This window comes from Protomyctophum parallelum (assembly GCF_964188405.1).
Source record: "Protomyctophum parallelum genome assembly, chromosome: 17".
NCBI classification, from domain to species: Eukaryota; Metazoa; Chordata; class Actinopteri; order Myctophiformes; family Myctophidae; genus Protomyctophum; species Protomyctophum parallelum.
The window spans coordinates 11,979,547-12,007,308 of NC_139719.1; the positions used below are offsets into that span (position 1 = coordinate 11,979,547).

Below are 27,762 nucleotides of genomic sequence, written 5' to 3' on the forward strand. Positions count from 1 at the left end.
CTCTCTCTCCCTCCCTACCTCTCTCTCTCCCCCCTCCCTCCCCCCTCTCCCCCTCTCTCTCTCTCTCTCTCTCTCTCTCTCTCTCTCTCTCTCTCTCTCTCTCTCTCTCTCTCCCCTCCCTGCCTCTCTCTCTCTCCCCCCCCCTCTCTCTCTCTCTCTCTCTCTCTCTCACTCTCTCCCTCCCTCCCTCGCGCTGTCTCTCTCTCCCTCCCTCCCTCTCGCTGTCTCTCTTTCTCAATCAAGTGCATCAGATTCCATACTAGAGTTATATAAGAATATAAGGGTGCATCCCGCAGCTCCCACTTGCTTCAATGGGGAGCCCCGTGAATGACGTCATCCGCTGTCGTCCAATGACACGCCGGGGCAATTTAAAGGAGCAGCTCCTTAAGGTCTTAAGCCTATAAGGTCTTGCTTTTTGAAGTCTGATAATCAAGAATTATGTAAGGGAAGAGTCTGATGTAATACAGCACGTTGCTTACATAATTGACAGTTGAGCTGTTGGACCTCAAAGTAATAAAGACAGACATAAATGTATATAATATAGGGCTTCAATTTATCAGCCAATGAGTTTATGAGTTTGTTTCACAAGATGTTTTGGAGAGCACTGATGGTAGTCCCAGCCTACATGGGTAGGCCTCACCATACTTAGGTGTAGGCTACTGTGAAAAATAAGGACATTTTCTTAGTATGCACTTATTCACCACTCACTTAGTATTCACTTAGCTTAGCTATTCATTGACTTAGCATTCACTGACTTAATATGATTTCAGGAGTGTTGGCACTTATGTATGCATGTATGGAGTGTATAGTGTAGGCTACAAAAAATGAAATAGCTTCAGCTGCCTCTTTGATATGCTATACTATCTTTACGAATGAACATACTATTACAGACACAGCACACGATTGATTGGTTGATTGATTGATTGAAAAATGTAAGTCAATACAAAAACTGCTATGAGGATAAACCATGAAAAGCACTAAGACTTGTTTACATCAGGGTCCTCCTCCATCTTCTATTCATCAGAACATTTAAAGACGTACAAATATACACTTCTATGGAAAACAGGAAATCATCATTAACGAAAGACTATAGTGTTGGTTCTGCAGCTGTCTGAAGGACTGGGGAAACTATTGCTGTGTGTGTGTGTGTGTGTGTGTGTGTGTGTGTGTGTGTGTGTGTGTGTGTGTGTGTGTGTGTGTGTGTGTGTGTGTGTGTGTGTGTGTGTGTGTGTGTGTGTGTGTGTGTGTGTGTGTGTGTGTGTGTGTGCACGCACGCTAGTGCTTATCAAAAACAACCATTCACGCTATCTGACAAAACAGTCACACTCAGGCTTCAGGCTTGTTTGTCTGAATGTAAAACTCAACGCGTGACGTAGAGCTAATGAACATGATGGGCCTGTTGCAAGAGAGAGCCAATGCACTGTTTGACGCACGCACGCGCGCGTGAAGTGTCAATTTAACATTGGCCAAATAGTCAAGAAAGAGACACAAATTGTGAAAATATCAGATCTACAAGCTAAAAAAAATATTTATATGTTTGTCAAACTTAATGCATTGCCTCAACTCCTACATTCCAAGGGTGTAAGGGTGTATGAACTGGGTCACTGGGTCACCAGGAGTACTTACTCAAGTATGGGCTTGAGTTCTTTGTCCGACCGCCACTGGATCTATTCTTCTTGTTCCCCTCAGAACATCCACAGTGGTTCTGTGAATTACAGCATCGTGTGCAAAGGTCAGCCAGTCTTCTGTTCCTAAAAAGATTGAAACAGATGGTCAATGTTCTGCTGCTGACCGAGGCCATCAGAAAGGTCTCCGTGTTATTTTTAGAGGGAGAGTTCCTGAGCCTATATGAATCCCCACTGGACACCTGTTTCATAGTAACACATGTATAACTGGGTCTGTCTCAAATCACACAAGTCACAACTCCTTGTGACAAAACAGTTTTAAGGACATGTCACACCAATGCAACTCCTTGCAACTGCCATTGGGAATAATGGTTGCATGCAACTACTCGCAACCATTTGATTGCAAGGAGTTGCATGGCGAATCATTGGTGTGGTTTGGGCCTTCATGTAATATAATAATAATAATAATAATAATAATAATAAACTTTATTTATATAGCACATTTTCATACATAAAATGCAACTCAAAGTGCTTCACATAAAAATTTAAACAAAATAAAAAATAACAAGCAGCGGAATGCCGGAAACAAAAAGGAGGTAAATCATTACAATACACAGTATATACAATTAGCAAATATGCACTGTTTGACGCACGCACGCGCGAGTGAAGTGACAATTTTACATTGGCCAAATTGTCAAGAAAGAGACACAAATTGTGAAAATATCAGATCTACAAGCTAAAAAAAATATTTATATGTTTGTCAAACTTAATGCATTGCCTCAACTCCTACATTCCAAGGGTGTAAGGGTGTATGAACTGGGTCACTGGGTCACCAGTTCAAATATGATTATGGTATTTTGGGGGGGGGGGTCACAGCCTGAGGGGGCGTGTTAGTATCGGACCAAAGATATGCACCCCAGCTTGAGAAGGTTGAGAACCACACTGTCCACTGCTTTAACTCAAAGCAACTTTAACCCATTCAGGATAATGCTTGGTGTTTTAACTAAGCATTATGTTATACTTTAGCTATTTTTGGAAAATCGTGAAAATGTGGCGTAAATCTTTGAATATATATTTCAGAACAAACGTTTTTAACTCAAATCTTTGCTTCAGCAGGGGTCATATTTTCAGATGAGGGTCCGTGGTCAATGTCAGATAATGAATGGGGTCCTTGACAAGAAAAAGGTTGAGCACCACTGACATAGAAACATGGGTTTTTCAGAAAACTGCAAAAAAATAAAATAGAATCGGCCTCAGGTCAAAATGGGTTAACTTAGTGTAGTGGAGTAATATTTGACCAGGAGTACTTAATCAAGTATGGGCTTGAGTTCTTTGTCCGACCGCCACTGGATCTATTCTTCTTGTTCCCCTCAGAACATCCACAGTGGTTCTGTGAATTACAGCATCGTGTGCAAAGGTCAGCCAGTCTTCTGTTCCTAAAAAGATTGAAACAGATGGTCAATGTTCTGCTGCTGACCGAGGCCAACAGAAAGGTCTCCGTGTTATTTTTAGAGGGAGAGTTCCTGAGCCTATATGAATCCCCACTGGACACCTGTTTCATAGTAACACATGTATAACTGGGTCTGTCTCAAATCACACCAATGCAACTAGTCACAACTCCTTGTGACAAAACAGTTTTAAGGACATGTCACACCAATGCAACTCCTTGCAACTGCCATTGGGAATAATGGTTGCATGCAACTACTCGCAACCATTTGATTGCAAGGAGTTGCATGACCAATCATTGGTGTGGTTTGGGCCTTCATGTAATATAATAATAATAATAATAATAATAAACTTTATTTATATAGCACATTTTCATACATAAAATGCAACTCAAAGTGCTTCACATAAAAATTTAAATAAAATAAAAAATACCAAGCAGCGGAATGCCGGAAACAAAAAGGAGGTCAATCATTAACAATACACAGTATATACAATTAGCAAATAAAAATAGCAATACAAAACTAAAAAAATTAAAATGGTAAGGAAATTTGTACCAGAACACAAGATAAAACTAAACAAATGCTACAAAGCTACAAAATGTTTGGTGAGTAGTGGCCATCAACTTCACTCATACATCCATCTGAAATCTTAAACTATATATTGTCAAATACATCCTGGGAGTTCATTTAACTTATAGAGCTTATAAATTAAACCAAATAGAGCTGTAAGAAGAATCCGATTGGTTTCATTTGTACAGTCTGAGTTACAAATGGACAAATTGCCCATCTCTTTGCTTAAACACTGTTCTCCAACTGTGTGTGTGTGTTCAGAACCTCCGGGGGGGTGTTTTAGATTTCTATATAATGGAGGAACTGGAGAGGAGATTTATAAGAAACGTGTTATATCTTTAATACTCTCTCTTCATTTCTTCAATCTCTTCAATACTAATAAGAAGCTTTCAGAAAGAAGCCGGGAATACACCAAGAAGACTTGCATATAGAGGGCAGAAAAGTGAAGACGGTAAAGTGAGGACGCAAATTGTGATTGGCCAGAATCAGATGATGTATGATAAGAGCGCCGGCCCCCTCACTTTACACTTGTGATTACTTCAAAATTAACTTGGCCAATTCGTTTTGCGTCCAGATTACCAAGTTTCCCCAACTCAATCATTGAATCATGTTAAGTGGCACTTGTAGACCTTATTTATCCAACAGCACACCAAAGCACTGATAGGTAGAGCATATTATTTGTCGAGACAGAGACAGAGAGACAAGACACAGGGACAGACAGACAGGGGCAGAGAGAGAGAGAGAGAGAGAGAGAGAGAGGGACTGAGAGACACGCAGACATTAGTTGTTTAAACCTGAGCACATATTTGATGTGCTGATCTGGAACTCCATATTTGTACACATCCATATTTGGGCGATACTGACACGTGAAGGTTTCCCATAGTACAAATACAATTAAGGGCCCATCTTGGCCCCGTCCACATATGTATACATTGTGTATTTTTGTATGTTTATGTAAAAAGGGTGGTTCCTGATTGGCCGAGGGACCACACAAAAATATGCCCCTCGGCCCATCAGGGATTGGCTGATGACGTAACTATATAATATGTTTATGTCAAAACGGTGGTTCCTGATTGGCCGAACGTGTCACCAAAATTCACAATCCCCGATTGGCCGAGGGAGTCACGGACATATGCAGCCGGAAACAGTACATGCGCTTCGTTACTTTTGAGGATTCAAATTCAAAAGTAGCTCAAATTCGAGCTTGCAGATCTGCTACTTTTGATGATTTAGTGTGATTAATAATGACCAAGCAGGGCATCTATTTACAAACAAACAAAAACTTAAAATAAGGAGATAATATAATAAAATCAAACCCATGTGAAGTCCGGCCAATCAGAATTTACGTCTTCACCTTTGTTTTCAATGTTTGTGTTTACGCAATGTTTGTGTTTGCACAAACACTCAAAACTGGCCCTTCATTATCAATGGCATTTCATGTTTGTGTTCACACGCACACTACAAGCTGTCAAACATCTAAAAGTCAAAAATCTAAATCCTCAAAAATGGAGTTGGTTTCTTCCGGACCGCAACGACAGCTGACCTCTAAGCTATTGTACTGCAGTTGATGGAATTTAATGAGAAATTCCTATGCTTATTTCTTGTGATAAAAGTAGGTGACCCGTATATAACCTTGACCCACAAAGTAGCTGACAAAAGCTCATACAATAGTGTTTTGTTTCACAAGATCTTTTGGAGAACACTGAGCACAGTGGTGAGATCCTTCAGCCTGAATGAATGCAATAATATTGTAATAAAACAGCTTTAGCTGTCTGCAGGCTTGCTGTGTTATACTACTCACCTCATCTACTTTCATGCAAGTCGTGTTTAAATATAGCCTTCTTGTATAATTTTGGTATCTGATAGTGATATCTATAGCTGCTTTACTCACAAAATAAGCCTTATTTATTATAGAACACCACAAGCACACAACTACAGTATGTGCGTGTGTGTGTACGTACGTGTGCAGTTGTGCACGCATGTTGGGGGGGGGGGGGGGGGGGGGGGGGGGGTTAGTTTGAATTTATGGGGCCAGGGGTCTAAGCTAAGCTTTGCAAGATGTAAACTTGCGTTGTCCACAGTTGGATGCAACAGGTCAAATGCTTATTGTGAAAGCCAATACGCACCTTGTCCAAACCGTCCAATCAAGAAATGGCAGCCACCAGCAGGGATATCAGAAACGACTAAATAAATGATTGTATCCAGTTTATTCTTTTAAATAGCAAAAAGATGGGCCACAAGCGCACACAATGTGAGCGTGTGTGTAGCTTTATTTACTATACAATAACTGCTTAACTAGAGTACTGTCAATTATCTGTTGATTATTAAAATAATCTTGTGTTGAGAAAGAAGTGATCCACTGTGGTTCACATTTTTAGATGAGAAAAAGCTGAAAAACAGCAATATCTTTTTTAAACAAACCGATAAAAAGACATGCACATCCCAGACCTATAGTCTGGGTGCTGGATTAAAAAGTCAAACTGTTGAAAAGAGTAAAAATCTGCACACTAGTATAATGCCTCCCATAATATGCAATCATTTAATGTTAACATTCCGAACAACCAGCCTCTTCCTCAAGACATTCAAATTAATTTGTCCATTCAAGTTATCAAATCAAGTCCAGTCCATTTTACACAACAGGCATAGATTAAATGTGCTTCAAAATAATAATAAAAAAGCAAAGGCATAAGCAAAGATTATAACAAATATTTATAGCCATCTTATGGCCTGGCTAAAATCGTCATAGCCTATACTGGCCCCAAGGAGGAGCCCACGACTTAGGAATAAGAACTGCTCAATGTAGCCTGCCTTCATGTTGACACATCTTGTCCTATACTGCCGATATTTTGTGATTATTTTATAATTGTCATCCTTGTTTATTATTACTGCTGCTACAATGCATGCACAGACCAGAACTAAATTAATTATTACTCTTCTGTACTAATACACAAGATGTAATAAATGAACCGTGAGCCGTGAACCTAAAAAATATCGATGGAATGAAATTAGACATACAGTGTGACGTTACAGTTACAGAATACATTTTATTCAGTTCATAAAACATGTACAACAGCTTAGGCAGCTTAGCAGGAAAGCTCACACGCTTTTATGAGCATAATACATTGTCTGATTCCTTAGTTGACCCCCCTACCGAACAATAGACTACTACCAGAGTCACAATGACTGAAAAGGCAAAAGAGGCAAATATTTGATATATTAATAACAGCTCTTACAAGTTAAATTGTACTAGAAAAAGAAAACACAGAAGCTAGCACAACACCATTTGTTTTGTTGGTTATGAACATTCAAAATACTTTTGAATTATGGCTCACACTCACACACACACACACACACACACACACACACACACGGAAAGCTATAAGGGAAATGTTTGGCTTGGCCTCTCGAGCCTGCTTCTTCTCAAGCCTCACGTTTTGTTTATGCACTAAAATCTTTTATCACATTTCTAAAATACCTCAGGGAAGATATTAACAGTGTCAGTTGTTTGCATCAACTGTTCCCCACTAGCACATTGAAAGGAAAATACCATATGACAGAGTATAATAATTTAAAATAATGGGTTATTTCATGCCCACCAACACAAGTTTGTTAGCGTGAATACGAGCCCGTTCTTTCAAATATGGGGGAGTTTGAGACAATTGAGTGCAGTAACAATGAACGGCACCTCAACGCTGTCGTGAGCACATGCAGGCTACAGTATCTTTATGTGTATCAAGAGTTGTCGTGGTAGAAATTATGCCTTCTTCTCTCCGTCTCTCACACACTCTCTCTCATCTTGTCTGTGCAGTGAAGTGAAACACTACTATTCCAGTGTCTGAGTCATATAAGCTCTGTGAATGAAACAAGCACTCAAATCATTATTAGTTAATCAATATTTGGTCTCACTCGTAAAATAAGCGGCTTTAACAGATTTTGATCAATTGGTGTCCATCTCTCCTACACAGTCTCCGTTACAACATTCCGACTGTCTCTCCTAAACTGTCTGTCTCCCTTTCAGCTTGCCTACTATCTACAGTATCTCTCTCCTCTATCTGTCTATATCTCTCTCTCAGCTTTCCTACGGTCTGTCTCTCCTACGTAGAATGAACCTCAGCTTTCATACAGTCTGTTTCTCCTACATTGTTTCATGTGATCATAGGAGAAGGGGAAAAAAATGATTCAGGGCAGTTCCACGTCCACTTCCCTATAGAGAAAACAATGACACTCCAATTCCTGTTCAGAATCCGTACCAGCGCTTACTTGCTACTGAAGAGAAGGAAAGGAAAATGCTGCCACGGTAACATAATCATAATATTTTGGGGTCTCTTTGAGCATAAGACAAAATATACAACTCAAGATGAAATAAGTCTTCCTTCTCTGTTTGAAGACAAAAACAGCATCAGGGAGGCAGTGAGGGAGTTTAGAGGACATGGACTAAGCAGGCTCTAGAATGGAATGTGTTGAGCTCTCTCTCCCCTTCTCTTCTCTCTGACTTTTGTGCATTTCTCTGCTCCCTTCTGAGTCACAGCATTGAATTACAGCAACATCTGGAGAGCGCATCTGAACTCTCCGTCTATCGCATTCTCTATTCACATCTAACGCTCGCCGTCATTGTTCAAAGTAAACACTAAACAGGGAAGTAATCTTTAGGGAGAAATGTCCTTTGACGTTAGACTAAAGTACAATATACCTGACCTAAGATAAATGGAGATTAGTTTAATCATTAGATAGATCAGCAACTACTTTCCGCTCACTGTGATTTGTAAACACATTTGAACAAAATTAACCTTTTATTAAAATTGACCAAGAGAGGGATGCCTCGTTCATACTTAAGTTACTAAGGTGTAACGTGCTTTGGCTATTTTTAGTGCGGATCACCGACGTTAAGGTAGACTGAGGAAAGAACACTGCTGACTACATGAAGCTTTGATGCTTCGCTGGCATAGCAGCGTTTTGAAATCTCTACATCGCTCGTGTAGCGTGCACAAAATATTTTTATAGACGCTGAAGGATTAGGACTATGACAGCACCGATTAAAAAGACTAAAATATAAACGTGTGTTTGAAAGGAAAAGTCAAGCATCAAGCTGCACAGTGTTTCTTCCTGGGAGAATAATCCTCCAAATTGAGATGCACTGTTCAATCACTTTGGAAAACGATTAAAGTAAGTAAATAGTATGAAGCGGTTCAACAACAAGAGAAGGCTCTATGATGCAATAAGCCAGCCTGCCTTAATACGGTTGTGACAAATGGTAAAAGCGTCAGGTCAGGGTGCCCGCAAAGTGTTTGACAGGACAAAGGAAGTCCCACTACAATGCCTGAATAGTACTTCTACTGTAGCTGCATGTCCGTGTCTCATGCAGAAAATTGCCAACGTCTGTCTTATAGATTGGCACAACTATATGATGCACAACTATCATGAACTATGTAAGTATTAGTCATGACTAAAAACTGTGACTCACTGTTGGCTTGGAGACAAAGAGGGAAACCAGACCTTCAGTTTGGCACGTCTGTGAGATATAAATAATCAGTGTAGATTATGGAGCTTCACAATAGTACAGGCAGACACAGCAGTCTGCTCCCCACAGACTTCACCCTCCAGTCTCAGTCACTAACAAGCCAACGCATACTGTAGGGTAGGCCCTCGTCGGCCATCCCTCTAGGTGTTCTTTTTAATTGGAATGGTGCTCACTCTTCACACAACACTGACTTTCACGTGACCTCTTCTGCAGCTTGTCAGTGATCAAAGAAAGACCAGGCTCCTCATTGTGGCATTTAGGTCTTCACTGAGTCACTAAGGACCCCTGTGGATTGTATGATGTTATCTGTGTACAGCAGTATGTTAAGTTATGCCCTTGAAGGTTTCAATTTTAGATTCATGCAATAACGCTGTATCGTAGGCTCTGCTTCAGGGGGATTAGTGGTCTCAGAGAATGTGTCACGTTTGCACAGATACATCTGTGGCATCACAGATAGGAGGCCGAGTCGCACCGCTACATTGAATGCATTATCATTGCAATAAAATGGCTTGACGAAAGTGTCTGACTGAACTGCCGTTTTTGCCATCTTTGGAAATGTTTTTTCGAAATTGTTGGCTTACAATGACCAGGTAGAAGGTTGTTAAGTGGCCACAGGAAGGTAGTACTGCACAACATGACAAAACTAAAGCTACGCCCACTCCTCTTTACACAGATCTTTGACTTGCAGGACGATAATGAATCTGTAACATTCAGCACTGCTATTCTAAACGGATCTGATCACATCAATATTTACGGTCACCATTACTGACATATTGCACCACACAATCTTCATACACACATTCTGTACAACACTGACAAATTTAAAGATGATAATTGCATCACGGTGAACTTGTTTTCATCAAACGGGTAAACAGTAGAGAAAGGCCATTACTGGAAAGTGCTTGAGCATGCCACAACAACATTTACTTAATTGTCTTTGGCGACTCCTTCTGTGTCGACGACTTCTCTCTTTTCGTCGACTTCTTCCCCGGCCACCGTCTCCTCTGGCTCGGGGTTGGATGCAGGCGCCGCCACCTCCTCCTCCACCTGCTGCTCCACCTCCTTCTTCTCCTCCTCCTTGGGTTCGGGGAGGAGGAGGACTTTGCCGATGTTGTGGCGCTCCTGCATGCGCCTCATTGCATCAGCCACCTGGGAAATAAAAGGTTATCATCAACCAGGGTTCATGACCCAGCAGAGCAGTAAATAATAATGGATTGCATTTTTATAGCGCTATAGTGCTTACTCAAAGCGCTTTACAATGGTCCATTTATTCATACATTGGGAGGTGAAGCGGAGAACAGTCAACACCAGTATCCTCACTCCAGTCTGAATCCATCTTGAGAGATTAGTTAGAGCTCTACCAGGAGGCAGATGTTTTCACAGTACACAAATCGGTACACAGCATCTCTATATAGTCATTAAACTAAACCTGATTGTCCAATAATGGTGTTGAGATAAAAAAAGTTTGGGAACTGGTGTAGACAACCACCCTGTGTCCTCGACCCAGACACATGGATGGAGTCACCAGCCGTTTCATTTCCGCTGACAGTGAGCAGTTTCACCAGGAGAGCGACGTAGAACACTCTCTCACCTCCCAGTTCCTCCCACTGCTCAACAGGTGCCCTGACCAACCAGCAGGGGTCGCTATTTCAGCAGAGGACTCAATCCCGGTGCTGAGAGAGTGTCATCCAGACAGCATTCCGCTTTGACCATCTAGATCAGTGGTTTTCAACCAGTGGTCCTTGAGGAGGTTCCAGATGGTCCCAAGCTAAATGTAGAGTTGGTAACCAAATGGACCATTATAGATCTTGAACTCTTGAGAGTGTAAAATGAAACCAAATGGACCCTTACGGGTCGGGTTTCATTTTAGACTCTCAAGGGTCTCCTCCTAATGGTAGAACACGTCTCCCCTGTAAGCTCGTTAAAAAAAAAACCATCAGTGACTCACAGTTGAAGGTTGAAGACAGATTTAAAAAAAAAGGGACAAATCACATCGCAGAGATCGGGGTTGGCACTGGCCACACCCCAACCAAAACGTCTGCACCTTCTCTCATTGGCTTCCACCTCCTTGTTGAGGCAGAGTAAGCCGATGAAGTAAGCAGGATTTATGAGAGATTTATGTTTGCAGGGATGTAGGAAAAAGCCACACAAAGTTCACAAACATGTGGTTTATATTTCCAAGTTCCATCCACACCCCTAGTGATTTATTATCATCCCCACAGGGGAAAGAAGTTCACAGATCACTCACTGATTTACATAGTAAAACCCTGTATTCATTTAAGTCCAAAGAGTACTCAAATGGAACCAAATGGCCCTATAAAAAAGGGACCATTTGAGTTAAACACGTTAGTAGAAGCATTTAAAACAGCCTACGGTGACAGAGGTGTGTCACCGTTTCCGACACTGTGACAGTGATCGTCTTAAAATGACGCTATTCCTCTGGGATGCAACGGAGCAGTTTCTATCAGCTGCATTTTCTATGAATAAATTCCACGTTTCACAGCTTGTGTTTTTTGAATACAATACCGTTCATGTTTTTATGAATAAAATGTTTGAAGTATAATCGCCCCCTGCCTGTTCCACCACAAATGGCAGCCAGTGTATCTCTATGTTATATTTATATTGGAAATCCCAATGCTGAATCAGAGAAGGTAGGATATATGACGTGTGTCCATATCATGGAATAATAGCTCACGGTGGCCATCCACACAAAGGAACCCCTTAACTCCTGTCTCCATCGGAGCCCAGCATAAAAGAGACTGACGGCCGGCGATGCCACGGCAACAATAACCTGTCACCTAGCAACAGGTGTCGAGGGGATCATCTAATCTGACGGAGAGAGGCGGGAACCCGCAGGAAGTGAACACAACACGGGGGGGAGGGAGGGAGGGGGGGAGGGAGAGAAGGGTTATTTCCAGCAGGAGTTGACACTTGAATCTCAGAGGCAATTGCCCATCGAGCAAGGTCATGCGCCCCCCCCCCCCCCCCTTGCCAGAAAAGTAAATGGTCCATTATAAAATAATAGGGATTTTTTTTTAATTATCGTGGGTGATATTTTTTTTTATCATACCTCAATCTTTATGCCAATTTACCAACTACACAGCTACTGTATCAATGACTATGGGTTCAAACTTGTTATTTGATTTTTTTCATCAGTGAAATCACTACATTATAGGTCAACGTTGCTCTTATTTTACATTCCACAGACAACAATGTTTTAATAAAAATAAATAAAAGGTTTTCTGAAAACGTGGGTTCGGAATTTAAAAAAAGATGCTCTGGAAATGCACGGCTGCCGTGTCAACGTGGTCAGATGGGTGGGCGGGCGAACACTTGTGTCGAGATCGTCAAGTGGACGCCGAGCCCAGACAAGGCTGGGAACCCGCCCTGCACTACAGCACAACCTCATCTGCACAGGCAAGGAGTGAGCGAACAACAGCGCTCCGACCATCCGATATCATTGAAAATGTGTCCCGATATGGAGCGTCTGCCATTGCGTTGCGACGTTGCGTAGCCTGAACCAATCTAATAACCAATATATAGTAGCGTGTAGTAGATTGCAACCGAAACCTCGCTCAAATTGAGACTCTGCAAGCAAATATAGGAGGGGTGGACGTACGTCGCTGCACGGCGCGTTGTCGCTCACGGTACGTCAGGACAGTCTCGTCAAAAAAACATGTATTTTAACGGGATTTCCTCGTTCGCATGGCTGGCAGTGCGGATGAGGTGCAACACTGGCTCTGGGTCAACAGAAGCCGTCAACAGACACAGTGTGAACAGACAGCTGTTTGACTCCCGCCGCCGCAGCAGCAGGCGGAGTTGTCAACAACAATTAACGCGTCCGTCAGCCAGACGCCCACGAGCTGGGCCTAAACGAGGACAACAAAAAACACTTTTGTTAAAGCAGGGCTGAGTATAATTAACCATTAAACCTTAGGGTCTTATACTCTAAAGTAGGTGCTTAACCCATTTAGGACTGGAACGCATTAGTGTTACCTTAGCTTTTAACCACATTAACCATTATTTTAAACTTTAGCTATAGAAAAACTAGCAGATCTACAAGTTCGTAGCGCGGCACTCGTAGATTTGCATTTTTCTTGAAAACGTGTGCAAATCTTTGAATATATATTCTTTCACCGCGAACGTTTTGAACTCATATCTTTGCATCTGGGGGGTCCCTGGAATTACATATTTTCCGATGGGGGTCCGCGGCCAAATACAGATAATTTTTGTGCTAATTGACATGAAATACTTTGAGACCACTGACATAGAAACATACCTTTTTAAGAAAACTGTCAGGATTTAGAAGACATTTTGTAGAATCTGGCCTCAGTCCTAAATTGGTTAAAGCAGGGCTGAGTATAATTAACTTTGGGAACCACAAAACTTTAGGGTCTATAGTTAAGTGCTTAAAACGCTGAAGAATAAATCCAAAACGCTCACTTACATCCTCAAAATGATAGGAGGAGTCGACACAGGGTCTGATCTTGCCCTGGCCGTAGAGTCCCAGCAGGGTGTCCATGGTGGAGGTGATGAGAGGGATGTCTTTGAGGTAGCCCAGGTGGAAGCCACACACCGCCTTGTTGGCCTGCATCAGCTTCAGGGTGGTCAGCGACAGCTGGTTGTACCACGTCTTCGCCATGGCCAGCAGGCTCTTCTTCTGGCCCGTCACACAGTTAGCTGCACCTGCATGGGGGCGGGGCAGATTATACAGTAAGCAAGAACAAGCTAAGAACCGTTTCGGTCGTCAAGGCCAGTGCAAGTGCCAGAAGAGAAGAGAAGAGAAGAGAAGAGAAGAACAGAGCAGCAATATACAGCAATATAAAATGATCAAATAATAAGTCTCACGCCAGCGCATGTCCTGTCAACTGTGACTTGTGTTCCTTAAATGGAAAAACCAACGAAATCACAAAAGACGTTTCAAATAAAGGCAGATTCAGACTAGAATGAGTGGTTTCTTACCAAACACAACGAGCGTTCCCATTGGTTTCAACAGACCGTAGCCTTTTTGGGTGTCGGAGCCCCCAAGAGGATCCAGAACTATGTCCAACCCTGGAGACATAATAGAAACGGAGAGATTAACCATTTATTTTTGTCAGGGTGACACTCCAGGTGTATTCTCTATTCTTGCAATGCATTAGCTGTGATATTAAAGGCCTACAATTTTGAGCGCCCCTCACTTCACACGGGTGTGAGGTTTTTTTTACACAAACTCAAAACTAGGCTATCCCCTCAAAGAAACGTGTGGTCAATTTCTATTCTATTTTAAACATCATACAATACCGTCTCTGGTGAGATTCTATATGTTTGGGTTGGCCTGCATTTATTTATTATGATATAAAAAGTGTAAAGTTTAAAATGGTTGCACACTTGCAACAGTTTAATTCATGCAAACGGTGGGTGGACACATACTGTATCCACCGCTCATTCAGGAATAAGACGTGTCGTGTGTGGTGGTGTGGTGACCTGACCTCACCTTTGGGGCTGATTTTACGGATCTCCTCCACGTAGTCTTTGGTGCGGTAGTCGATGGGGTGGGCGACGCCTCCCTGGACGATGGTCTCGTGTTTGGAGGCCGACGCCGTGCCGAAAACGGTCACGTCGCCCACGCTCTGACACAGCTGGGTGGCAGCGATGCCCACACCGCCTGACGACAGGCACAAAACATGTAATATGTACAGGACACAGTGTTGATTTTGACAGTCATTTTCTTTTTTTTTTCTAAAGTTTTATCCCACGATTTTGTAACCCATTTTGTTTCACTCAGTGTCCATTATCTAAATCCTGGGCTCTACACTCCCTCCTCCAAAAATGGGGAGCACAACGGACTGACCTCATGCTTCATTCAATATATGAAGGAAGTCCAAGCCGCTTCTTTTCACCTGATAGGGGGGAGTTTCCCCGGGCTGAAGGAACATGTTATTCCAACCAGTTCCGTTCCGTTCCATCAGGTGCCCCGGCTGGCCAGTGGGAGGCACTTTAGAGACCAGGATTGTTTTTTGTGAGGGTACCTACCCTAGGCGACACGGGGAGAACATGCAAACTCCATAAAGAAAGGCCCTTTCGCCAATCCCGTCTCTGGTATGTGCACTGATGACACGGAGGAGAGAACACGCCCCCAGCACCAACAGCGTCCCCAGCGGGAATCGAACCCAGGCCTTCTAGCTGTGGCTACCGTTGACAGCAAAGTTTGATTTAGTTTTAGTCATGGTCTTTTGAATAACATTTCATTTAGTTTTAGTCATATTTCAGTCACCTGAAATGTTTTAGTGTTAGTTTAGTGTTAGTCGAATGGCAGATTTGCGATGCATTGTGAGCTTGTAGATCTGCTATTGTCAGAGTGCAACACCCGAGTGCAACCAACCATAACATTATCTCTTCTCCACTCTCCCTCCCTAACAAGTCTATTTTTATTTTTTGTTGATGAAATTGTCAGTATATATTTAGTCATAGTTTTAGTCATTGTGGCTTAGTTTTAATTTCATTTTTGTCGTGTGTGTGTGTGAACTTGAACAGAAAGTGCAAATCAAAAACACAAGGTCAAAGAAGTCTGATAAAGCAAGCCGGTTTTTGTTATCTGGAAGCGCACACACACACACACACACACACACACACACACACACACACACACACACACACACACACACACACACACACACACACACACACACACACACACACACACACACACACACACACACACACACACACACACACACACACACACACACACACACACACACACACACACACACACACACACACACACGGTTCTAGGCTAACTGGCTGCTGCCCATCGTCTACAAATAACCATTTTCCAAAACACCACATGTTGCAAAAGTACTGTAAGCATCTACAGTAGTCAGTAGGTTGTCATTTTGAACTTCCAAAAGATCGTCTTATCACGTTTATACCCTCTCACTCACACACACACGCATGTTCACGCGTACGGATGTAAACAGGACTTTCCTTCACACTCACACGCCAAGGTTCACATCCCGTTTCCCTTGAGCGCGCACACACACACACACACACACACACACACACACACACACACACACACACCCCCCCCCCCTTTGTGGTTGACAGATTAGTAATCTAGAATGGCTTGTGTGTGGGATGAATCAAGGTCATAACTCATGTGACTGATAATAGTAACGCTGGAGTAATAACACTATATCAATTCAAAGTACAATTCTGCAGATATAATTGTTTTAATTTAATTTGAGGTTAAAACAGGGATAGGCAACCTTTGGCACCGGTGCTAACATTGGCACAAAGGATGGTGATCACTGGCACACTGGCATAAGCGTGTGAGAGAGGATTTGGGGTTTCTAATAAACCGTTAAAAAACATGTAGTGCCTCACATTGGGGGAGGGAGTCTGGGAGATGGGTGGGTTACTGTAGTAGTCTAACGGTCATTATAACAATGTGAGGTTATAGTCGTGGACAATCAAAATATGATGCAATGATGTGGTGTCATTGAAATGAATGTTGAGATGGCACACCGACCATCTAGAAAATAAAAACATGGCACTGCATTACATACAGGTTGCAAACCCCTGGAATATAACAAGACACAAATAATGTGTCTTATGAGGGTAACCAACGCTTCCTGGACCATGAAGACGTTTTCCCATTCAAAATACAGCAGATGCTTTTTAGTTTTTTATCATCATGCAGTATTCTGCATTTAACCCATCCTATTCCTAATGCCTACTGTGAAAAGTAGTGGGCGATACGGGGGGGCAGAACTCGGGCAGCAGTTAATTAATCTGTGTTAGTGTCGTGCTCAGGGACACTTTGGACCAGGGGGGCCGGGACTCAACCAGGGACATTCCGTTTCCCAGGCGACCACTCAGTCACACAGGGTCGAGTATAGCGCTCAGGCCAAGCCTTACTGTACCTGCAGCCATGTGGATCAGAACCGTCCTGCCGGGCCGCAGGTTGGCCATCTCAAACAGCATCAGGTAGGCCGTCAGGTAGTTGACGGGGAGGGCCGCGCCCTCCTCGAAGCTCATTGGCTCGGGCATGAGGAAGGTGTTTTCCGCCGCCACCGCCACCACTTCCTGCCACAAGCCGTCGTGGTTCAACACGATGACCCGGTCACCCACCTGAAGAGGAAGGACAGTCGGCAAGCAAGACTTTAAACCACAAACCCTAGTGGCCCTATTCTGGGTATATATTCTCTAATTGGACAACATTCTGTGAAAAAGAGCTGATCCACAGGTTGAGTGTGAGTGCCGAGCTTGTAGATGTTTGGCAAAGAGATTCCGTGTACAGGGGGTGAAAACAGGAGGGGAACAAGTACAGGTCCCTGGGGGATCCCATTCAACGAAGTATACAGTACAGGGTTTAAGTATGACTTGAAAAAAAAGCAGAAGCTTCACATAGGTACAGTATACAGTATGAAGAATTTGACCACACTCACAGTAATATAGAAAAGAGTAATATATTATTTAAAAAAAAAAGAGATTAGTAGTATTGAAAATGTTCCAAACAGCAGGTTTGTGTGCGTTCATCCTCAAGAGTCATAAACATAACACTGGAGAATGCCAAGAAGTGAAGGGCACAGGAAATACAGATCAACTGACCGTGCTTCCTGTTAAAACAACTTCCCATTTGACTGACACACACACACACACACACACACACACACACACACACACACACACACACACACACACACACACACACACACACACACACACACACACACACACACACACACACACACACACACACACACACACACACACACACACACACACACACACACACACACACACACACACACACACACACACACACACACACACACACACACACACACACACACACACACCTCTGTGTTAGTTGTTATGTATAGATGATGTCAGGCAGAAAACACCATATTCTAATTTTTATTGTATTTCTTTTCTTGGGAGTTTTTCTAGAAAACGTATAATCAGCCTCAGGTCTAAACACTTTTCCGTGAGCGGAATGAGGAACAGCTTCCGTTCACAGCAATAGTAGTCGAGTCTCGTGGGAGGGCTGTGGGCGGTTTGGAGGCCGTCTTCCAGTGACATTATCGATGGGGATTAGAAGCTAATAGAAACTGCAGGCTTTCTAGTCCTGGAAAGTTGCAATGCGAAAATGGAAGCCATCGTTCTCACGATAATGAAAATCTAAATAATTTGTAAAAAAATCTTGTTTAAAACCCATTCTGGGCGGGAACCCCTATTTGTATCTTACCCCCTCAGGCCGGGAACCCATATTTGGGTTCTGTACAGTATGTACAGTATTCAAAAATGTAAAAAAAATTGATTCTGCTATATCAATATTTGAAGTTTTTCAGAAACCTTAGGTCAGGATTTAGAGGCGTTTTTAGAATCGGCCTTAGGCCTGAATGGGTTAAAAAATAATCTGCCTAATGATGGTGTCGCTGGGGGACCGTTTCTGGGCGGCCCTCCTGTGGGACGCAGACTGAGTGTAGGGAAGTCGTGACATTTTGTCATGATTGTTGGTGAGGACCTATTGTGTAGGGGTGGGTTGAGAAGTGGTGAAGTGGTCCTTTAATCACTACTGTTCATTTTCCAAAATAAATAAATATATAATAATAATAGTAGTCGACTCCATGTAGCACTCAGAGATTGCAGAATATTTTGAGAAATACTACATGCCATCCATCTCCTGTGGACACATTAAACAATTAACTATATTGCTCAATGTAGTGGCAACAAAACTGTATTGCTCAATGTAGCGGCAACAAAACTAGAGCAATGTCTATCATGGACAAGACACAGCTTTGACTGTGCTATAGGTCCTCACACAGGAGGGGAGTTGGATAGAACGTGTGTGTCAACTCAGATCAACATTCCAGGATGGACGGAGGGGCGGCTATTTTTAAGTGCAGTGCTATGCTCGTAAAGCATTAAGTGACTCATCATAATGGCGAAGCCTCCAAAATGCATGTATAATAAATAGTTAATAGCTGGCAGTCTTTGACAAACTGCCACCGTCTTCAAAAGGTCGCTGTTGAATAATATTATGTCAAGTAAAAAGGTCAAATTGTTTGTTCTAGGGAATAGGGATGCAACGATATGGAAATTATTGGCCGATGACAATTGTAGATGATACCGGATACAGATATATGTTTATTTAGTTGTATTTATTTCCCCCTTTTGTGGCAAAGAAACAGATACATCTTCAATACAAGAAATACATATTCAGAATCTACAGCTTGGCAGGCTGCAGATAACCAACACACCAACGTAGCCAACGCCAAATAATTATATGCTTATCAACAACAGATACATATCGGCTATACTGCCATCAGTTAATGTCAGTTTTATTTGCCGATACCGAGCGATTAACCGGCAAATATCGTCCGATACCGATATGTGGTCGATACATCGATGTTCTCTTACTGGAGCGATGGCAGAAAGGCCTCTGTTCTTTACTTAAAACGTGATTCCTTAAAGTACCTAAAAATAGTAAAATACTTGAGTAAAGGAGTTACTTTCCAGCAGTGCGTATGGAAGTCATTAGCTTGTCATGTTGTTGTTTCCTAGCGGTCCGACCGTCCCACTGCCGCTACTGCTGTTGTTGCCGTGGTTTTAGTGGCCATCTGGTCCATTTCAAAGTATAGAGGCGTTGGAATGGACCGCTCTTCTAGCCTGGCTAATAAGCCAGACCGAATCAGCCTTTGGCAAAAAAAGATAATTGCCTGCCGGCGGATAACGGTCTGGAGAGGATCGATTGTACGCCCATTTCCTACACCAGAGAACTGGTGTGGCCAATCGGGACACGGTATGCAATATGGGCGGGCTTTGGTACAGTGATGTTCAACGCTTGAGACCTTTGACTGACAGTAGCTCTGACCAATTGTGTCAAAGAGAAAATGTTTGAACCCGCCCCCCCGGGAAACAAGATCCATACACAGCATCTCCAGACTCAAATACCACACGACAGTGTGATTTGAGTCTGGCTTATTAGCCAAGCTACCGCTCTTCCTCATATGGGTTTTCATAAAACAGTTTTGGGAAGAAGCAGAAGTAAATTCCAAACGTACCGTTATTGCGGGAGGTGGAGGATATGAAACTATTTCTACATAATGGATACCGACATGCACAGCTTTCTCTTTCTCCCTCTCACACGTGCACACTGCACACACATGCGCGTGCGTGGCTGTGATGGAAAGATGGCTGATGAGGTGGCTAAAGGTCAGACCTGTATATATACATCAGACAAATTGTTCTCCTCTTCAGGTGTGAGAGAAGTCTGGGCTCACAACACGTTATGTTTTATAGATTTTTGTTTCAGGGCGGCAAAAATAAATAAAAAATCTTAGCGATTCCTTTGTTTAATTGAATACTTGCATATTATTAGTGTAATTTCTTTTTTATTTTGAACATCTTCATCTATCCCCCGTAATAGGGATAGATCATTGATAATTTTTCATAATCTATTAAATCCATTCCATCTATTAAGTAGCCTTGCCGAGCCACGAGGCCCATAGGGCAGGAGCCTATCTCCTGTTTCTGTAGCGTGAGGCAGCTTGATGTACAAGTGCACCCCCTGGACATGACGCTAGTATGTCGCAGTATGACCCGGCCGCCGATCTACAAGCTCACAAGTAACATGTTGCTAGAATGGCCATTTTCTCAGAACACAAACAGCCTTCTGCTCATCAGCTGCTCCTCGTCCGTGGAACTCACTCCCTGACCACCTGAGAGCTCCACCGTCTGTGAGAGAGGACTAAACACTTTTTAACAAAGCATTCATTTAGTTAGCTATTTTGGTTTTACCCCCCTAGGTCACCCATGTGATTTTAAATTGTTCTTCTTTAGATGAATTGTTTTTTTGCAAATGTTTTTATTCTGTAGGCCTACTGTAGCCCTTTGAGATTTGTTTTCAAGTGTGCAATATAAATAAAAATATTTTTTAAGGGCCGGCTAGCCAGTTCTATAAACAGCTTTTGTCCCCACACATCTCAAGATTTGCCATTGACAATGAAAGGGGAATTCAGGTCAAATGTCCGCTAAATCCTGTCCCCAGACGTCTCAATATTTTCCATTGACAATGAACGGAGAAATTACATCAGAATTCCGCTAGATATGACGTAAATTAAACATCAAAACATTAAACGCCATTGACATTGAAGGGAAAATGTACGTCATATGTAAACGAGCAAATCAGCTAAACAATCACAGGCAACAGGCATTCTGATTGGCCAGTATGAGATGATGCATGATGATGTACAATGATAAGAGCGCCCCTCACTTAACGGGTGTGATCTTTATTTTAATAATTATTAGTAGTAGTAGTATAATGTAGATCTACAAGCTCAAGCATAAGGATAATTATTATTAGTATAATACCGTGTCCAGTATAACAGCAGTAGTTGTGACAAAGTTACAAGTTACTGTCAATTCTGACAGACTGAGTGACAGAGGCAGACTTACAGACAGGTGGACAGGAAGATAAAGTGCACTTTAATGGTGAAGCAATAAGCATTATGCTACGTTAACCCATTCTGAACGGGCACCCATTTTGGTGTCGGCATCATGTCATGCTTTAGCTATTGAAAAATAGCAGATCTACAAGCTCATATCGCGCCACCGAGTGGCGCGATACGAGCTTGTAGGTCTGCTATTTTTGAAAAATCGAAGAGCGACTGACATTTTTTAGAATCTGATCTCAGGTCAGAATGGGTTCATCAGACCAGTGTGTGTCCGGCGGAAACCTCGTGTGAATCTGATCTCAGGTCAGAATGGGTTAATGGTGAAGCAATAAGCATTATGCTACGTTAACGCTTCTACGGCTCTCTCGGGGGACACTCGACAAACTGATGATGTTAGCCCTGTGGTCCGTGCTGTCGGATCCACTTACAACCATCTGCACTTAAAGAGGGGAGTTGAAAAGTTCATTATTGCCACGCCATGTGATCTAGAAAATCCAAGCAGCTCTCACAAGTAACAGCATTATGAGTCCAGCTTACAACTTTCATCACATGTCCATCTACTACTCTCTCGTAAATTATGCCAACATATTACTCACTCAATAGTGTCCACTGTCTAATAAAGCCGGGACCTTCTAAGCTGTGAGGCGACAGCACTGCCGACTGTACCACCGTGCCCCGCTAATAAAGCAACAATGTACGTACGAAGAACCTGAACGCAAATCATGGCCCATGTCTTGTTTATGATGGCATTTCTCAAATATTAAAAGTTGCAATCCATAATTTATATGTCCTATCCGGACTCCGGATCGCTAATATTTGTCCTATCCGGAGAGACTTCCTGCTTAAGATCCATTAGTATTCATACTCAGTTTTAGGCGATAAGGCGATAGCCGACATGACGTCACGCCGGTGGTAAGTGACACATCTGTTTTTACTAACCACCGTTTCGGTGGTCACCGTATCACCTAAAAGTAACTGGAGTATGAATAGGCCTTATGCCACTAGGGTCTAACTTTTGCAATGAAAGAGTAGGCAGACCACTTCCAAACGGCCTTATACCTAAACCCTTTACGCCGGGAACGCCTCTGTGTCTAGTTGTTGCCATGCAGTACATACACAGTACATAGCAACGGTTCTCAAAGTGGGATCCGTTGTGGCGTCACGTTGTGCCGAGCCATATCACAACAGTCCAAAAACATTATCCAAAATCACAGACAATATCATGATATGGATATAATAGTGATACTAGGGATGTCCCGATCACATCTTTTTTTAACCCATTCTGACCTGAGATCAGATTCATACGAGGTGTCCACTGGACACACACTGGTCTGATTAACCCATTCTGACCCGAGATCAGATTCTAAAAAATGTCAGTCGTTCTTTGATTTTTCAAAAAATAGCAGACCTACAAGCTCGTATCGCGCCACTCGGTGGCGCGATATGAGCTTGTAGATCTGCTATTTTTCAATAGCTAAAGCATAACATGATGCAAACACCAAAATGGGTGCCCGGTCAGAATGGGTTAATCCCGATCCAATTCCGATCATTTGAAAATGACGGGATCGGCCCAGATTCCCGATCACTTTTTCGGATCGAGACAACCCTACAGTGAAACTCTCTCACCTTCCTGTGCGTGACGTCGGGGTGCACCTCCTCCACCACCCCGGCGCCCTCCATGCCCATGACGACGGGCGGCGGGGGCAGCAGCTCGTCCAGACCCTGTCGGCCCATCAGGTCAGCGAAGTTCAGCCCGCACGCCTTCATCCTGACCAGCACCTGGCCACTCTGCACCGCCGGCCGTCCCTTCCTCACCTGCAAAATAATCATCCCATTAAGATCTGGAACGCATCTGTGCGGTCCCTTGGCTTTTACACGAGGACGGTTTCCATAGAAAACGTTAAAATAAAGTATAATTTGCACGGGTCCGTTTAGACGTCAACAGCGTTTTCAGGTGTTTCAACCAGCTGGCGCCTCCATGGAAACAGCCAAAACCAGGAATCCGCAAAACGTGTGACATCATGGCTCACATCATTGCCGTGTAAAAGTGGCCTGTGTGTGGCATTACCTTGTAACCACGTACTTTAACCATTATTTCAAACTTTAGCTGTTGAAGAATAGCAGATATACAACAAGCTCATTGCGTGGCACCGAGTTCCACACTATGAGCTTGTAGATCTTTGCCGTTAAAAGAAAGAAAACATAAAAATGAGTGCAAATCTAAACTCAAATGTTAATTTGAGTAATTATCACCTGCAGCTTGACTTTATCGTAGCCCCCATGGCCCGTCAGAACCAGCGCCCGGTATGTGAACACCTCTTCCTCTTCTTCCTCCTTCTCCGTGACGGGGGTGCTTGTGGACGGAGCTGAACCATATGGACAAAACTAAATATTACAAGATTCTGTGGCTAAAAATACCACAATATCGATATTGCGACGATAATAATAATATTGTGACAATATAAATTGTCTCAAACGTGTCAAAATATCAGAGAGGCTCAACAAATACGTTTGTTAAAAGTTTCTCGTTTAAAAGATTAAAGCTATAGACTAGTGTTTGTTCAGTAAAAGGGGCTCCATGTCTCTCCAGCTCTTTAATAAACAGGGAGGTGACAACATTTCAGCCAGTCAAGACTTTTTATCAGTTTAATTTTTTATAGTGTTCCAATTCTGTCTGCTCATTTATTTGTGTCATCATTCCAATTTCACTTGTTTAATCTGTATACTGTGTAAGGTCTCTATCCTGATTGGATAAAAATTGGTATCCCAACCTGAAAATGCATTTTCTTTTTAATAAAGAGCTGGAGAGACATGGAGACTCCTGTTACTGAACAAAAACGGGACAAACAGAAAGAGATATTTAATTACTTTAATCAAAGAAAATCACTTTGATATCGCTTTGATATGAAAAAGGTTACTGATGTAGCCTATTGTCCAGCCCTATCTCCATCTCTGCTGGTCTACTAAAACAATGCTGCTTATATCCAAAATGCAGTAGATACATATACAGTTTATTGGTTATATATTATGCATGTACTGTGTGTAAATGTATTGCGTGTATTTAAGCATATCAATTGCGCGCATATATATATAAATATATATATATATATATATATATATACAATTTATTTATTTGAATGTGTATAGTGTATACGTCTGATTCTTCAAAGTAAAGGGGATCTCAAGCAGCCTCTGACTAAGGCTTCTAATTTCTCCTGCAATATTCCCAGCAAGCCAAATGACGTCATGATGATGTTATGACGACGTCCTCCGGTGACTCCGAGCCCAAGTTCCCCTTCTCTGAGAACCAGCTGTGCCTAACCTTCACATGGAAGGATGCATTCGACAAAGGGTCACCGTTTGGAGGTTCAGTCAAGCTCACTCTGGCCAGTCTGGGCTACGAGAAGACGTGTGCCGTTTAAAGCAGCAGCGCTGGCCAGTCAGATCGCCTCAGAGCAGAACTTGGACAGCGATGAAGGACTGAAGGCTGCAAACAAATTCTACCAGCTGGCCAGCGGAGCGTTCGGTCACATCAAGGCACTCAACAGGGAGCCAACCATGGACATCTCTCCTGAGACAGTACAAAGAGAATCTTCCTAAGGAAGTGCTGCCCATGCTGGCGGCTAAGCACTGCATCATGCAGGCCAATGCCGAGCTGCACCACTCTGGACGAAGACCTTCTTAGCTGGTGGTGGTGTCATTGTGAATGAAAACAAGTAAGCAGAGCACAGTACTGTAGGCATATTTTATACCTGCCTAAAGGCTAAAACAAAAGAAACCCGATTAGCATTTGAGTACTTGCGTGGGACCAAGAGGTGTTAAAGGTATATTCAGTGATTTCACTCAAAAAACCTTAGGTTTCGTTTTTGGCTGTGGGACCCAGCCTTTCGCCCAATCAGGATAGAGAGTCAAAAACGAAACCTAAGGTTTTTTGACCCCCAGGGGTTAACTGGGGACAGGGAGGAACTCCTTATATGGCCAGCACACTCTATAGTAGGGAGGATTATCACAACAAATCACTGAATATACCTTTAAAATTGTAGGAATTCCCCGAAAATCCTCATGGGGCCCTGGCCCCCCGGCCCCCACAGACTGTCACTGCATCACCGCCCACCACTCAACAAACTGATCACATTCCCGGTGCGCATTTCCGAACGCACCTTTATTAATTCGCCCAGGTCCTGACCGTGCTTGCTGGGTTGTATGCATCTCTCTTCTGATTTTAACGTTGTGTGCCAATGAATATATAATAATAATAAATAATAAATAATAAACATACTTGTGACTGTGGTGGCCCCAGACAGGGGTGCATCCTCCGGGGCTGGTGTCTCCTCCTCCTGCCGGGTTTGTTGCTGCTGCTCCTGAGCCTCTTCTGTTCCAGACATGATGCTACTGCTGATGATGACTAAAACACTAGATTCCCTTTAGACAGTCTATAATTACAACAGCAGTCTGTCTGAACGCACGGGAAGGGAAGCCTTCGCGAAAACACAGAATTGTTAATCGTATTAAAAACGCACAAATGTTCAATGAAAACAAACAAATAAATACATATGCGGTCTTAAAGTTGGTGTAACTTCTTCCTGACGCAATCAATCGTTTTATACACTGACAAGTTAATGTAAAGCTATAAACGAGGCTTCTTTCTTTTCTTTTACGGATGGGTTTGGTTTGTTTGGCGTCTGTCTGTGCGCTGCTCTGGTCAAAAAGAATCGGGGAAAAACCGTTTGGCTTGCTGGCAGTTTGTGAGTGGAGGAGAGCGACAAAATACGGAGACTGGATCTGGCTACTGCGGCGTGTGTTACACTGACATCGTAACCTATCTAATGGGGTGACTCGGGGGAGGGAGGGAGGCAAGATTACCGTTGCGTAAAGCGAATGAGACTAGAGTCACAATATTCGATAGGTCACCAGTTGTGATGTGCCTCACACCGAGGGAGAACCTGTGAGGAGGAATGATTGGAGCAACAGGTGATGTACAATCATGCTATCTGTCACACGCACACACGCACGCGCGCGCGCACACACACACACACACACACACACACACACACACACACACACACACACTTTTGCAATACTGTCTCCAGTGCCTCATCAACGTTTGTGTTGTGGCTAGCAAACCAGATTACGTTATTATGACGTCCTCCGGTGACTCCAGTGACGTTCAGAACTAGGCCAGATCACATTGATTGATCATTGATTGATTGATTGAAATATTTATTAACAGTTTGTAGAATTACAGTACATTTCAAGCACAAACTGTGAGTGGACGACCCAATTAAGCATTACACTTGTTTACAACAGGGTCCATATTGTTCAATTCATCAAAACATTTAGAGACATACAAATAGACACTTCTATGTATCTAAAGAACAGAACAGGAATTCATCATATACCGGTAAGCCCATATGGGATGATCTTTACATCATTTCCAGGACGTCTTCACCAGTTGAAATAATATAGCTTATTCTGGGCCATGACTGACTAGTAATGATATGACTTAAGTGGATCTGGCCTCGATCGGACTCTCTGTGATTCATCCAGGGACATCCGTCTTAGTGGGCAGAATGTACGTTGAAATCAGGTGATATTCTGGGCCAGATATGACTATTGACTAGTCTTGGTTCGACTTGATCTGGCCACAATCAAGACGTCACTAATTCGTCCAGATCCTGACCGTGCTTGCTGGGATACTGACTATATATTGTAGGCCTATACTTGCATAAGAGGGGGAGAGGTGGTGGAGTTAATAGCTGCTTTTGGCAAGACAGTTTGAGTTTCCAATGGAGTTAAGAGGTTTTGTCAGAAGGGCTTTTTAATACTTTCCATTGGTTAAATATATTTTTTTAAACTAGGACACAGACGTAAAGCGTGTTCAATAGCATTCATTTATGAAAGATCACACCCACGAGAAGTGAGGGGTGCTCTTATCATCGTACATCATCATGCATCATCTCATACTGAATGCCTGTTGCCACAAATTTACGTCATATTTGGCGGACATTTGACCTAATTTCTCCTTTCATTGTCAATGACAAATATTGAGACGTGTGGGGTCAAAAGTATATAGGAGGGGCGCCCCTCAAAAATCACACCTGTGTGAAGTGAGCGGTGCAACTGTAGTGTGTGGGGTTCCCCGGGGGCAACATCCAGAC

At 42.8% G+C, this 27,762-nt stretch overlaps 1 protein-coding gene across 2 annotated transcripts; it reads right to left on the bottom strand.

The window, feature by feature from the left end:
- Nucleotides 1-6,669: 6,669 nt before the first annotated feature.
- LOC310875088 (synaptic vesicle membrane protein VAT-1 homolog) lies at nucleotides 6,670-26,322 on the bottom strand. Of its 2 annotated transcripts, none has more exons than XR_014570611.1 (9): nucleotides 25,884-26,322; nucleotides 23,858-23,970; nucleotides 23,231-23,419; nucleotides 17,066-17,273; nucleotides 14,635-14,805; nucleotides 14,121-14,210; nucleotides 13,606-13,844; nucleotides 8,384-10,307; nucleotides 6,670-8,301 (listed from the first exon to the last, which is right to left on the bottom strand). XR_014570611.1 is itself a non-coding variant. In XM_083788153.1 (9 exons), exons 1-8 carry the CDS (start codon nucleotides 25,987-25,989, stop codon nucleotides 10,086-10,088), a joined length of 1,338 nt encoding a protein of 445 aa, XP_083644279.1. In that variant the 5' UTR covers nucleotides 25,990-26,322; the 3' UTR covers nucleotides 6,670-7,491. The 2 variants fall into 2 exon arrangements, 1 of the variants encoding a protein (XP_083644279.1); XM_083788153.1 differs by having other exon boundaries at nucleotides 6,670-7,491; nucleotides 10,086-10,307.
- Between the last annotated feature and the right edge of the window lie 1,440 nt (nucleotides 26,323-27,762).